This window comes from Dipteris shenzhenensis, chromosome 31 (assembly GCF_047967505.1).
Source record: "Dipteris shenzhenensis isolate YYH24624 ecotype China chromosome 31, Dip_SZ_1.0, whole genome shotgun sequence".
In the NCBI taxonomy this organism is placed as follows: domain Eukaryota; kingdom Viridiplantae; phylum Streptophyta; class Polypodiopsida; order Gleicheniales; family Dipteridaceae; genus Dipteris; species Dipteris shenzhenensis.
The window spans coordinates 40,760,539-40,774,625 of NC_141626.1; the positions used below are offsets into that span (position 1 = coordinate 40,760,539).

At 42.6% G+C, this 14,087-nt stretch overlaps 1 protein-coding gene across 1 annotated transcript in view; it reads right to left on the reverse strand.

The window, feature by feature from the left end:
• Window positions 1–4,020: 4,020 nt before the first annotated feature.
• The window catches only part of LOC147881462 (zinc finger CCCH domain-containing protein ZFN-like), a 71,828-nt gene continuing 61,761 nt past the window's right edge, over window positions 4,021–14,087 (reverse strand). The window contains exon 7 of the mRNA XM_087402300.1: window positions 4,021–4,988. Coding sequence (XP_087258426.1) covers window positions 4,623–4,988 — 366 coding nt within the window. The 3' untranslated portion in view covers window positions 4,021–4,622. The remainder of the gene's footprint in view (window positions 4,989–14,087) is intronic.

A 14,087-nucleotide genomic window follows, 5' to 3' on the forward strand; every position in this document is an offset into this window, starting at 1 on the left:
CTATGGACAATCAAGATTCCTTTTGGTTCATAACATGTTTATCAGTACATGAGGGTTGTGTTTGGGTATATTTGAGTATATCGAGGAGGTCGCTCATAAATATGTAGGCATAGCACATGGATTCAACGAAACATGTATTTTAGATCTTTTTTCAGGACATTTTTTACATACACAAGGGCTCCATTTAAAGGGCCTTTCACATATTGAATATAAAAAGAATGCAGGAAGTGCATGGGACAGTTGGAAGAAACACTCAGTTCAACAATAAATTTAGCTCAATCCCAATGTACAAGCCTTGCAAGGTTAGCCTTAGCTTTGTGCACAAAAATGTTTGTGCTAAAGGCTGAAAACTCCAAACTTGAAGCAACAGATAAAGTGCATTCATATGCTTCAAAAATAGATGATCTAGCATACAACTCTAGGTTCAACTCCAATCTACAATTTTGCACATAATTCATTTTATAGTCTGTCTTCCGTGGTTCATCACCTTTACCTAATGGTTTGTAATGTGACGCTAAAATTTGATATTTTTAATTTGGCATTGGTATTGTTTTCTTCTATGTTTGATAAGAGTTTAAGTATCAAGTGATAGCCTAGCAGCTCTCACTTATTTCTATTTTCTAAGATATTGTATGGTATTGAGAGGATGAGTGGAATGGATCATTGTAAATACCATGTGTATGAATGATAAATACCTTGGTATGGAGTGAGTTATTTGTATATGGCATATTATGGGGTTTTTAGAAAATAGGAAGAGTGAGTCATATAAAGAGGTGGACTCGTGTCCATGTGTTCCAATAATATAAGAGAGATCACATGCCAAGCGTGTGGAAGGCATGTGGAGGAATGTGGAGTCAAGAGGAATCCTTCTAGAATTCCTATGTGGAATAAGGAGGATGTGAACATATGGAAAAGAGAGGGTCCCTATGGGCTCCATGTGGGGAGACTCTTGACTTTCTCAATATTTTAAGAGTCTTGAGCATCTTTTGATGGGACACATGGCAAGAGTAGCCAAAAAGGACATGGATGGTGACATATGGGCTTATGTGATTGATGGGAAAAGGAATCTACAGGCAACTTGTAAATGGGTAAAGGAGGGTGACAAAATCTTTATAAAAGGAGTCCTTCTCTCCCTTCCACCATTACGCCTCATGTTGCTATAGCTCTAGTCTCCTTAAGCCTCTTCCATGAGCCTTCTCTCCCTCTTGCAGATATTCTCTTATGTAGACTCTTGAGTCCATCTCTCTCTAGTTCATTCTCTCTCTATGAGTAGTCTTGGAGCTTCCACTCCCTCGTGTACGTATGAAACCTCTTCGTCTTCCTTGTGTTTGTAATATTTTGAGTTGCATGAGAGTGAAGTCTTACTCTATTGGTAATGAAGGTCACTTCAAGCTCTCTCCCTTGAGTGTCTCTTCCCTTTTTTCATTGCTTTCTCTTCCAAAGTGCTCAGAAGTGTTGTCTATTCGATCGCTCATTACGCATACATGGTTTATCTATTTCCCAAGCCACAAAGGGGGCTCTTCCTTCCCTCCTAGGCGACCTCTATGGGACTTGGATCGTTGATGAAGTATAAGCATGGAGGTAGTATTTTCCCAAGTCAGCACCAGTAGAAAGAGTAGGTGTTTTTCATGACAGTTTGACTCCCTGTCAATATTTTGCTCATAACTTTTCGCTCGGTGGTCCGATTTGGACGAAACTTATATCAGTGCGAAGCTCTCTTCAAGGAGCATCATCCTATGTCTTCAATTATTGTACTAGATGTCAAACCAAAAATCTATGACTCTTCTTGTGTGACTGTTTCTTTTTCAGACAATTTTTATCCCCGTCCAGTAAACTGCCCATATCTTTCCGACCGCTTCTCTGTTTCTTACGAAACTTATATCAGAGCAAAGCCCATTTCAAGGCGCATCTCAATATGTGATTGAATATTTTATATCATGTCTCTGCTAAAAGTTATGGATCTCTGTGTCTTATGATACTTTGGAGAGTGTTTTCAGCTAATTGTAAAGGTGTCTATGAAGAAGGTGCAATGTTTCCTTGGAACCTATCCATCCGACCCAATCAACCCCTTCAAACTCCTCGATATATATCAATTCATGTCATATTGAGCCGCAAGATCTTCTTTCAACAACGTATCGCTCTTCTCTTTAACGCAAACCGGCTTGCTTAGATTATGGCCTCTGCTGATCCTTTCCTTCTCCCTATGCTCGAGTACAACATCACTTGAGATGTTATTATCTTCATTCTCATCTAAGGGAGGACAATATGGTGTGTTCTCTTGGTGTAAAAGCTTCTTTTTAATATCCCTTTCCCAGTGATGAATATTTCTATCACTCAATTCGAAAGCAATAAGAAGTGAAGAGGTGCGTAAAGTTTATTACCCCCAACTTCATGTCAGTACTAATCCCAAAAAATATTTACAAGGAAATTTCGCTAGCCTAGTTTTCAAGTATGGCATTTAAGCTGCTATCTATGTATAACCTTGTGCTGGTATTATATGCAATGCATTAATCGCATCAATAGTTTATAAAATTTCATTATTTATTCTAGATAGCAGTAGGACAAAGAAACCGTCAGTATGAAGCATAATCTTCTCCATTCGCAAGATGCCTAGTCATATACTACCCATTTGGATTGGTTCACCAATTTGATGGTGACGATAGGGATTTTGGACACAAATGATCTAAGGTTTAACACAGTTTCAGCAATCAACAACCTCTTGTTTTTATCCATCGACCTTCTAGACTCTACCATGGTGATTCAATTACAAACAACCATTTCACAACAGCCTTCTTTATAGTAGTTATCCTTTGTTTCCTCGCGATATGGAGCCATAACCACTTCTCAATTATGACAATCACTTAATTTGTTATATGCAAGTCCTCTCTTGCTACTGAGTTCAGATAAACATCAATGTCTTTTTTATTTGAAGGCACCTGAACTGTCAATAGGTTGAAGAATGTAGTTTCTTTTGGTAAATCTAGTAACAATGGCCTTTTGGATTTGTTGTTTAGTTACCTCGTCACTGAAGGCTCTCCCTCTCTTTCACTAGGTCGCAACCTGCAGATTGCATTCTTCTTGTGTAAACATTAGCGCCTAGCAGCAGTCATACCTATGTTTTATCAATTTGGGTTTTGATACTTGTCCTGCTAGGCTGTATTTAACTTGGTGAATAGAAAGAAAAATATCACACAGAAAAACCTCTTCTTTGAGAAGGCGGCAGCAAAAGATAGCACATGAGAAGGGAGCACCTGAGGTGCTGAAGAATTCTCAGTGAGGTTAAAATCTACCAAAAGAGGAGACACGGGACCGTGCTACCAGCAGAACTTCCAACCAAAGATCAATCGGTGTGCACATTGCAGGAGCATAGCTAGGGTGCAGCTCTCTATCGAGAAGAGCTATTCTCATAAAGAAATATTTGACAGTCATGTTTAGCTGAAAACCATTCATCAGAAATCATTTCTAGTTGATTTTCATTCCCACTGTATAAAAATATCAACCTCATTGTTTCTCCTTGATTTTGTGCTCATTATACATAGTGATTCCTCTAGTACAGGTGCCTCCATTTCAAAATGCCTTTGAGAACATACAAACATGTGTGATTTTCCTCATCATTAGTTCAGGCTCTTCCCAATATTAAAGAACAATCCCAAGCCAAGCATAGATCATGTTTCTTCCCCAACTACAAGGATAAACCCGCCACCATAAGAATATATCCTGGCTTGATAACCAGATGCTACATTCTCTCAAATCAGCAGACTGCAATAATGATGTGTAAAAAAGAAAATACAACTCATATGCATTCATAATTTACAAACTGAGTACAAAAACAAAACGAATTTTAGTCTCCTACTCTTCATTTTCAGAAATATGAGTCCCTTATTATTTTTCCCTCCAGAAAAAAGTTCCTGTTACAGTTTCAAATTCTCAGGCAATAGCAATGATGTAATAAAACCACTAAAAAGCATGCACCAGAGTTATTCAGTTCAGAAGACACCATCACAAATCACAAATATTCACATGAAGTATTGACAATTAGGGGAAAATGCACATAATGGCTATTGCCATGCATGTCATAGAAATGTTTCAGTTCTGTGAGTTTTTTTTATAACTTTTATATGGAAAGGCATCCAAATACTGACAGCTCATCTCCATTTCCGTGTCTTGTCACGATGAGTTCTTAAGTAGACAATAGAAAATAAATTATTGAGAACCTTTATGGGGCAGCTCAGAGAGCAAATAAATGAGAGATACAGGAGGAACTCATCTCCATGATATTTTCAGAGCAGCCCAAGGCCTTCAGACAAGCAAAATTATAAATATGCACCAAAATGAATAATGAATTGGGTAGGCCGGATGGCCTATGCATAATGGTCACGTTGATGTTTTGAAGGAAAACGCCAACAGCTTGTGCCTGATCACATATCTGCACAGATCTCTTGAACACTTCCCTAGATCAAGTGATCCCTATTGAGAACCTCTATTTCGTGGTCGCCTATCAAAAAACCATGTGCTGCTGCGTATACCCAGTTTAGCCCCATGAAATGCCCCTTACTGAATCCTCAAGCAACCCATGAAATGTATAGGACAAGTTGGAGTCCTTAAATCCGTAGTATCTTTGCTCAACTACCCCTCAACTCAGGAGAGTCTGGATTACTTGATTGGTTAGTTGCATTTGCAGCCTGTACATTGTTTGAAGTTATGTCATTTGTACTTCCATCTATGTACGAACTCTCATATTCCCCTTGCATTTCTGATGTGCCTGTTGATTCCTTCAAAATGCTTGTAGGACCCTGGATAGATGTCTCAGAAGAGGAAGGCAAAAGAGCTGCAACAGATGATCCCACCGGATAAGGGGCTATTGGCATGTCTACAAGTGATGATGCTGAAGGACTGTAAGCTAGATTACTCATTGGATGATCAAATTTGCATGTAGGTCCAAATTTGCATATGCCATAACGGGTGTAGAATGTGCACACTGGAACTCCCTGCAGTCAATCAAAGCAGTCAGAAAAATATGATAAAAATTCTGAATAATCTCAATCACAGTATTTCAGCTAACAGCTCACCAAGGTGACAGGATCGTCAATACCTTTTACTTTAGTATCTAACAGATACCTATACATCTATTAAGGTTGCTCTTAAGTCCACTGTCTGACTCCCAGCACCACTGATCCTAGTTATGAGAATCCCCACTCTGCAAGCTTCCAGGGGACAAATATAGAAGACACAGTTCTGCATGATCTCCAATTCGTCCCTTACAAATGCACATAAATCATCCATCCATATAAAACTTATTTCAGGGAGATTCTGGAAGATCTCACGTGGGCAATTCCCATTGATGGTTGTGCTAATTGCCTTTTACCAGGATTTATAGAGAAGGTTAGATATATGAAAAGACAAAAACACTCAATTTTCCTGCTAATGTTATAACCCTAATGGATGAATTTAGGCTTGTGCTCAAAAATGCGCTTGAATATTGCAGCACAAGATCTGCTACCTTCAACTCTCTCCGGCTGAGATTCCTATCATGCCAAGGCAGCAGGGAGCAGCACAACCAATCCGTCATACAGTCGAGACACATTTTTAAAAAGGTCTTACATAATATGGTATTGGTACTTTCTGCTAACCCATTGTAGACAATACTGTAGTGGTGCCCCATGGAATTTGTTATTGCTGAACTCACTTTGTCAATGATATCATCCAATACTCGATGGAGCAGCTACAGGTAGTCCACAAAAGTTTGGCACTATACTATCCAAAATGGAATGAGTTAGCAAAAGTGGCAATAAGGGATTGCGTAACACCCTTCTGAAAATGTGTCTTGACTGTATGGCGGTTTGGTGTGCTGCTCCCTGCTGCATTGTTTACATAGCGCATTCATATAAGCATAGCATGGGATACATTCCTTTCGATGTGGTGTATGGCCTAAAAGCAATCCTGCCATATCAACTTCATTAAAGGGTGCTTGGTGTGTTTCGCTCCATTGAAGGTGACTATCATGGTAATACCATCGATAGGCTTTGGGAATGAGAGGAACACTGAAGAAAAGCCATCTTTCCAGAACAAGTGTGAACTGCCAGAACAAAATCTTGACATGACAATTTGATGTGGAGATGGTTCAAATTAGGAGAACTTGTGCTGCCATACTCGAGCGAGTTTTTGAAGCACGAGCCTAGGTTCCTTAGTAGCTCGCTTGGCCCCTTTTTCCCACAGACAGCACAGAGAGGGGCTCCAGAGGACAGCGCAATGGGGTTAAGATGCTATGGATATCCCAAAGGATGAGCAGGAAATCAGGAGCTAGCTATGCAGCAATATTCAGCAGAATAAGAAGCAGCTCCCATGATCTAAAGGTGGAAAAAGGCAGAGGGATTAGACCAAGAATCGCAAGAGAGGCGAGCAACTGTAAAATCTATCCAACAGGGGAAATAGAAAATTAAGAGCACGCACTACTCCACTGTAGAGCATACATGCATATCCGGGTACAGAGAAAAGTACAGTAGCAATACCCTCAGTACTAGAGTCCACCAGACAAACAACTGGGTGCATACCTGAAAGAAATTTTGGGACACCTTTGCATAGGAGATCAATATGTCCCCTCTTTTGCCACAAGTCAAAGAACCTTTTAGGTCCCCAAGACCTTACCCAGGACAGAGAGGGCTAATCCCCCCCCCTCAATAGGCCAAACATGAGTGAATATGGGCATCCTGGTCAACTCATCAGAATACACGACTACCACAAACGCAGCACACAAAGTCCATCAACGAGCTCCAGTCTCTGCCAGTATCTATTTCAACCGCCATAAACAGGTTGCTATCACCCATCTCTATGCAAATGATCTGCTCAGAACAGGGCACAGCCACAGCCCACGGGTTTATCTGTCATAGGTGATCACATCCCGTGACAACATGTGCAGCAGGACACGGAGAAACAGATGCACAGGTCAACAATCTGCACAGCCATACATCAACAGCATATCCCCAATTTGTCGGAACATCCAGCTCTAATACCATGTTAGAACCTGAGGAGTACACATCCAAAAGTTTGCACCTGGGTACAAGGATCCCACACGTTGCCACCTAGCCATACAGAGCCTTACGGGTATCCAAAAGTCCCCGAGGGGGAATCTCTAATGCCCTTGCGATTCTCACATATATACTAGGCACATTTAAGCAGAACTTTGTATATGGGATTAATATGTCACCATTTGCTGCACTAAATGGTGAATTGGTTGCTTGTTGGGTAAAGCTTTTCTTTCTTTCTTTTTTAAAGGAAAATGTCTTCTAGGTACAATTTTTTTGAAGAAACCGAGTTTTTAAATATTCAAGGTACTAAAAAGGTAATCCCATAGAGGAATGAATCAACAAACTCTGTAAGTGCGTGTTGTGAAGTTTTTTGGTTGAAATAATCAAGAGGCACAAGAAGCATCCAAGGCAAGCCTCTAATGCCAAATGTTGGAAATTTGGCCACCTATGTTCAGGCACGTACCATGTAGCCTGTTCTCTTGAAGTATCTAAAAAATGAGCAAGTTTGCCTTTTCAAGCATAACCATCCAAGATACAATATTTTTCAATAAGGGGGCAGCTAGCCTACCAAGCAGCCAGACTTTTGTTCTATCTTTTAGTTTGTACAAATTTAGTGCATCCAGACTCTTCTCCTTTCAGGCAGCCAAAATTCTCTCTTTTCAAGCAGCTGGACCCCTTTTCTTTTGGGCAGCTTGCTTACCCTTAACATCTTGTATTTATGCTGAACAGCTAGACTTCTCTTCTAGTGGGACGTGCTTGGCAACAAAGAAGCAGCTGATCGGACATGCAAAGCCACCCAAGCGGGAGCTCAGCAGACTTGGTTGCCCTTTGAGCACACATGGCAAGCTACCAAGTTGATACCCTAGCAGACTTGGCAAGCTACCAAGGCGGCACATTGGTGGACACATTTGGTTACCAGGGCAGCATTCAGGCACCAAAGTGGACATACCAATATGCCAAGTGGCACAGAGCCCCATGGCAACCCAAGGCAGGCTTTTTTTTTGGGTTCAAAAAGGTGTGGTCCTCCTATATCGAATCTCCTTCCTCCCTCTTCCATTGCTATGTCCACCCCTTTATCCTTTATTTGTATATTTGTAAAACACCCACTTCCTATATTTCTCTGCTCACCATGACTCCCCTGCCAGTTTTCTCTCTTTGCTTCGCCAACCCACTCCCTCTCATTTCCCTCACTCTCCCTCCCTTGTTTTCCATTCCACCCCCTTCTATTTCATCAGCCCACCTCCCTCCGATGTTGCTCACCATCTGTTCCTTTTTCTGCCATTGAATCCCCCTCCCATTTCCCTCTCCCTTCCCTCCCTTCTCTGATAGCCACCACCCTCTCATTTTCCTCATTCTCCCTCCCCTTTTCTACCAACCACACCTCCTCTGTTGCATCAGCCACCCCCTCCCAATTCCCCGACTCTCCCATCCCTTTTCTGTCAAGCCCCCCCCCCCCCCCTTTCACCAGCCCTCCCCTCTTCCCTCCCTTTCCTAAAGCACCAGCCCATTCCTGCCTTCACCAATCCCCCCTTTCCCCTGGCACTACCTCTCTACAATCTGCCCTCCCTTCCTCTGGTGCACTTCACTAACCATTTGCACTCAATGGTCACTCCTTGCCGCTTGGGCCCCCTCTTTTTCGCATAGCACAGAAGGGCACCAAGGACAGAGGCCCATCCCACAAGGATGAGTCCTTGTCACCTGGTGGAAATGCATCCAGTGCACCTATGATAATGGGACCATCCAAGCCACAAGCATCGATACTCCTCAACTCTGATGGTGAGGGTTATGATGAGCAAGAGACGGGTTCAAAGGTAGAGCAACTTGATAGGTGACACCGATTACCTCTAGATTAGCATGGACAAGGACTCCATGACACAAGCAATTCCATCAATCCCTGGAATCCATAGCACACTCCATAACTCTCTCATGCAGCTGCAGCTACTGCACCTATTTGCAACGGAACCATCTAGTCCACAAGCATCTATACTCATCGACTTTGATAGTGGGGGTTATGATGAGAAGGAGGTGGGTTCAGAGATGAAGCAATTTGATTCAAGATCCAACTCCCCATTACCTCAAGACTAGCATGGACAAGCAACTCCATGACACTGTCGCTTCGTTTGTGCAATGATCATCCATAGCACACTGTCCATAGAAAGCTGAAACGGCATTTTTACAAGCTCAGCAGATAGAGGAAGCACGGGAGCCCCTGGTTTTGTCTCAAACTGAGACAATAAAAAATACACAGGATAATTCAGCTATACGTGCGAGTATTATGAGAGTGAGATCTAGATGGTGAAAGAAAAAATCAAAGCATAAAACACATGAGCAGCTGCTTTATAATCATAAGCAAATGTACCCTGAATGACACAGCATCATGGAGGGAGAGGAGGCATGCGGCACCTTTCAGCCCCCCTCCTTGAGAAAGCAACCACCCTAAGCTACCCTATAAGATTGGAAGATTAAACTCTGCTAGGGAGACTCATGTATATCTCTAGTGCCATCCTTACCAAACTAACTGTAATTTTCTAAAGTCTCATAGCATATCCACAAGAGAGACACCAATATGCTATGTAGTTGCCAACAAATATGATCTGAGATTGAAACTTAACCAGCCAAATAAGGGGTAGTAGTAGTCATCAAAGAAGCTTCTGGCAAATGGTAAGCACGACCAGTGCAGCTTGTGAATATTGAAAATGCCAAAACCGCCGACCTGACAGCCTCAATAATACACTTTCCTAACATGAGGAATCAACCTAGATCTGGAGGCTATGTGTCAGCAGTCACATGCACCAGTGCCAGGCACAGGTGGCAGTGACACCTAGCTGTACTGTCAAGTATCTACAGCATAAATCAGAGTATTTGGGAAAGGATTCAGGGCCTTTTGCATGCTCTCCAGCAGCCCAACCAAGGGGCATCTGAGTCGCCCTTGGTCAGTGTTGCCGACCAGGTCAGGTCAGTTGAACCGAGCAGTCAAAGTTAGTAGACCCAACCTACAGGTCAGTCAGCCAGTCAGCCATATCCAGGCTATGAAATGGGCCTTTGCTGCCCCTTATGTGGCATCTAGTACCAGCCTTCCTCCAGCCTCAGCTCCCGCCCTTTGTCGTGCCTATCCAGCTCCAAAGGTGGCCGTAAAGCAGCCCCTACAGATAGCGGTTAAAGGCAGCATGTGCATGCAGCATCAGTTTGGTTTGGGCAGTCGGTTTCAGCAGCATAGCTAGTTCTCCTGTAGTTGCAGTTTAAGGGGAATTATCTCAGCTCAGTTTTGTATGCCGATTTGGCACTCATGTACAACAGTAGTCAAGGCATTTATGCCAGCATTATAAATAAAACAGTGTACTATAGTTAGGAAGATATCTAGTGTCTCATGTGCTTGAGTTATCCTTTTGCATTTCATCTATTTTTGCATGGCAATTCCCTGCATGTTACGTTGGTATCAGAGCAGCATGGTTCCTTCTTATCTAAAAAAGTTTGGAGGAAGTCTTGGTAGCAAAGCTCAGTAATGGGGACTCAGTCAGCAGAGCAAGGAGCATGTTCAGGATACTATGTATTTTAATATTTTTGGGATTACCGTGACTAGTGGTAGTAACATACTCCATTAGCCGCTCCCTCCCTCCCTTCATCACGCATCGAGTCGGCTCCAATCTTCACCCATATGCATTTACACCCAAGGTTAGGGGGAAAGTTATTTTCCTCCAGCAATCATTGTTGCATCTATAATGATGGGTCTACTAGTCTTACATCATGGACCCATCCAGCATGGCAGCTCTCATGCGAGCATTCGGAAAGCAGGATCATCTTTTTGTCATGTGCACGCTAGGGATAGGCAAGTAGATGATGGGCTAGAGTGCTATCCGTGGGAATATTGTCAGCAAGATTGCTTTTTCGCTTTTCTTGGCCCTTGTGTGCTTTTCTTGGCTTTCTTGGCGAGCATAGTTGCACACACCAGCCAGAGAGGGAGCAGAGCTAGGACCTACTAGCACAGTTGTTCACCAGCCAGTATGGGATGCCAAGGGTGAAGTTTGTCTTGCGGGGCTGGCAGTTTCCGCAAAAATTTCTAGCCTAAGTTCGGTGGGGCTGATTAAGTCTCAATCAACATGGTTGCGTGGCGAGTTGCCTACACATGAATCTGGTGTTTCTGACCATGTTTTTGACAGGGTCAGATCCTATGAGGGTGTGTGCCGATTTTCAGGTATGCTTCGCAAATTTCGATTGCTTCTCTAGCTAATCGATGGAAGGGTAGTTATGGATGCAAGCTGGGGAATTAAGGTCAAGAGGACGTAAATAGGCATGAAAGTAGCAAGGATGCGTTAAGTAGGAACAATTCATTGTCATTTTCCTCTTTGTGGGTTTCCATCGCTACGCCTAGGAAGAATTCATGCTGAGGCACATAGGAGATTTCCAGCACATACGTGTGGGGTTGGATCAACCGTGAAGGGGGCTTCCTGACTTGTGCTGGCTCTTCAGATGATGATTGTGTAGAGAGTCAGATGATGATTGCACAGATAGTTGGTGGTCCAAACCACGGTATTGGTTCACGATACCAACCCGCAAGGGGGGGCTGCAGAGAGTCAACGATGGAGGTTGATTTGGGTGTTGAGGTCGTTTTCTCTGAAAAGCAAGATGTTTAAAAAAAAGACAGAAAAGCACGTTGTTTTTAGCATGGAAGATTCTTTAAAAAACAATCGACTTTTATTAAGGGACCTTGCTTTTTTGGAGGATTTTTTCTGTAACTCTGCTTTCTGGAGATGCTTTAATTGCAAGAGCAGGAGCCTTTGCTTTAGCCTTGGACGGCTAAAGGAGAGAGTTTTTTTGGAAAGCCATGCTTTCCAAATCAGCCAACACTTGTGGGGGTCAAAAGCATCAATTGCTTTCCAAGGCGCCACCCACTTTATAAGACTCTCCTCCATCACATCTTGATCCCTACCGTTATGCGCCTATTAGTCCTCTCTCATTTTCCTTCCTGCCTTGGCTGATTAGCCTTCTTTCCTCCTATACAATTCATGTTTCCCGTGCTATCCTCCTTCTCCTCTACCATTCATTGCATCCAACATTTTCTAGTGGGCGATTTCCCTTGTTTGCAGGGTAGAATTGAAGCAGCTTGCAGTTTGCAATTTCAATTTCCGCAAGTATTTGGGAATGGAGAGCCACCACAGTAACCCGACTCCTTCCTTGGATTACTGTCTTGTGGAATTGAAGGCGAAATCAATTCAAAAGTCATTCCACGAAGACCGGAAGTTGTCCTTCAGAAGATGGAGAATTTGCAAAAAGAGCCTTGGGAATGTCTTAGATATTATACGACTCCACAAAATCAAACGTATGTGATTGAAGGCTCACACTGTGACAAGTGTCGAGAATGTGTCTTAGAAGCATTCAGTCAACACCATTTTCTTTATAAGCACAAGAGATCTCGCACTTGATCTCTAGGCATCTCGACCTTTCATTGTACTCACCCGATTTTTGGCTAAATTCAATAAATTGTTTTCCTATGCTTGCCCTAGACGTGATTCTAAATTTATTGTTTTTTGCTTATAGATTAAGGATTTTGACAAGTCCAAAGTGTTGGGAAACATGCTTAGCTAATTGTTTAATGAGAATCCTTTCATAGGGATCTCAAATCTTAAGGATTTCGACGAGTCCAAAGTGTTGGGCAAGATTTGAACGGTATAGATAGATGCTTCGACTAGGAGGCTAAGTCAGTGAAGTTTCTAATTGCACAGACCAAGAGTTGGTCCCTAGTCTCGAATTGTGTTAAGGTTTTTCAAGAGCTTTTTTTAGTTTTTGGTTTTTGATTGGCCATTTGTATTTACTATTTACGATAGTTCGTGATAGATCCACAAACTGGTGTTGTAGCAATCATAGCACATGGGTATGAGGTATATTATGGTGATATGGGACACCATACTCCATCACATGCTGCGGGGTTATGCCAAAGCATCCACATTTATTTACGACTCTATGTCTACGAACACATGACTATCTTTTCTTTTTTAGGAAGATAGGTTACTTATACAGACAATTATGAGATGTTAGCTTAAATCATTATAATGTCTATTTGAAATATGGGTTCTTGATACTCAAACTTCTTTGAGATTGACCGGTCAGATTTGCTTATGTTAGAAGCCAAGACTACGATTTTTGAGCTTCAAAAGCAGATATAGGAAGACAAATTTGATTTCACTTCCGAGTTTGAGCTGTAGATTTGATTTCACACCCGAGTTTGAGTAAGTGGTATGGGACGCCAAGGATGAGGTTAGGCTTGCAGGACTGGCAGTTTCCACAAGGCTTCTAGCTTGGGCTCGATGGGGCTGATCAAGTCTCGATCAGCATGGCTTGGTGGCAAGTAGCTTGCACATGATTCTGGTGTTTCTGACCTTGGTTTTGATAGGGTTAGATTCTATGAGGGCATGACACTTTATGAGAAGCTCCAACTTTTGCACGAGGATGCAATGACATTGGACCATTTCCATCTTCAACTAGAACAAGAACACCTTCAAGTGCCCGTGCATCGAGACAAACGCCGTGCCAACTTGGTAGCATTGGGGGTCCAACGCACGTGAGACTGAGAGCTGATGCTTTTACAGCATTAGCAGCCTGCTCATAGTACCTCTCCCCATCAGCAGCAGCTACCAGTGTGAGTCCATTATCCCCCAAAGTCTCCACTCCCATTGACCTTGAAACTCAGCAAGAGGGGGCTCTCGAGAGTCTATTGCCAAACCAGTTTCAAGCCTAGCAAGAGGGAGTACCCTCACAGCTAGAGTGCAAGTGTAGCTATCAGCAGTATGGAGGTTGACGATTCCTCGGCAGTCAGTAGTATAGTCATGCAGTTCCCTTCATAGTTCCCCTTCCTTAGCTGTTTAGGGAGGCAGCAGTTGCAGTTATAGTCAATAGAGGGGTTGATCGTGCCATATCATTATAGTGTCCTTCACTCCGGGAGGTTAGTCGTACAGTTTCCTCTTCATCAAATCTCGAGCCACCAGCAGTAGCATTGACCAATATATACACCAGTTCCCTTGGTGATGACAATAGTTTGGTCTATTCTTCGGTAGTGTGCTTATAAGT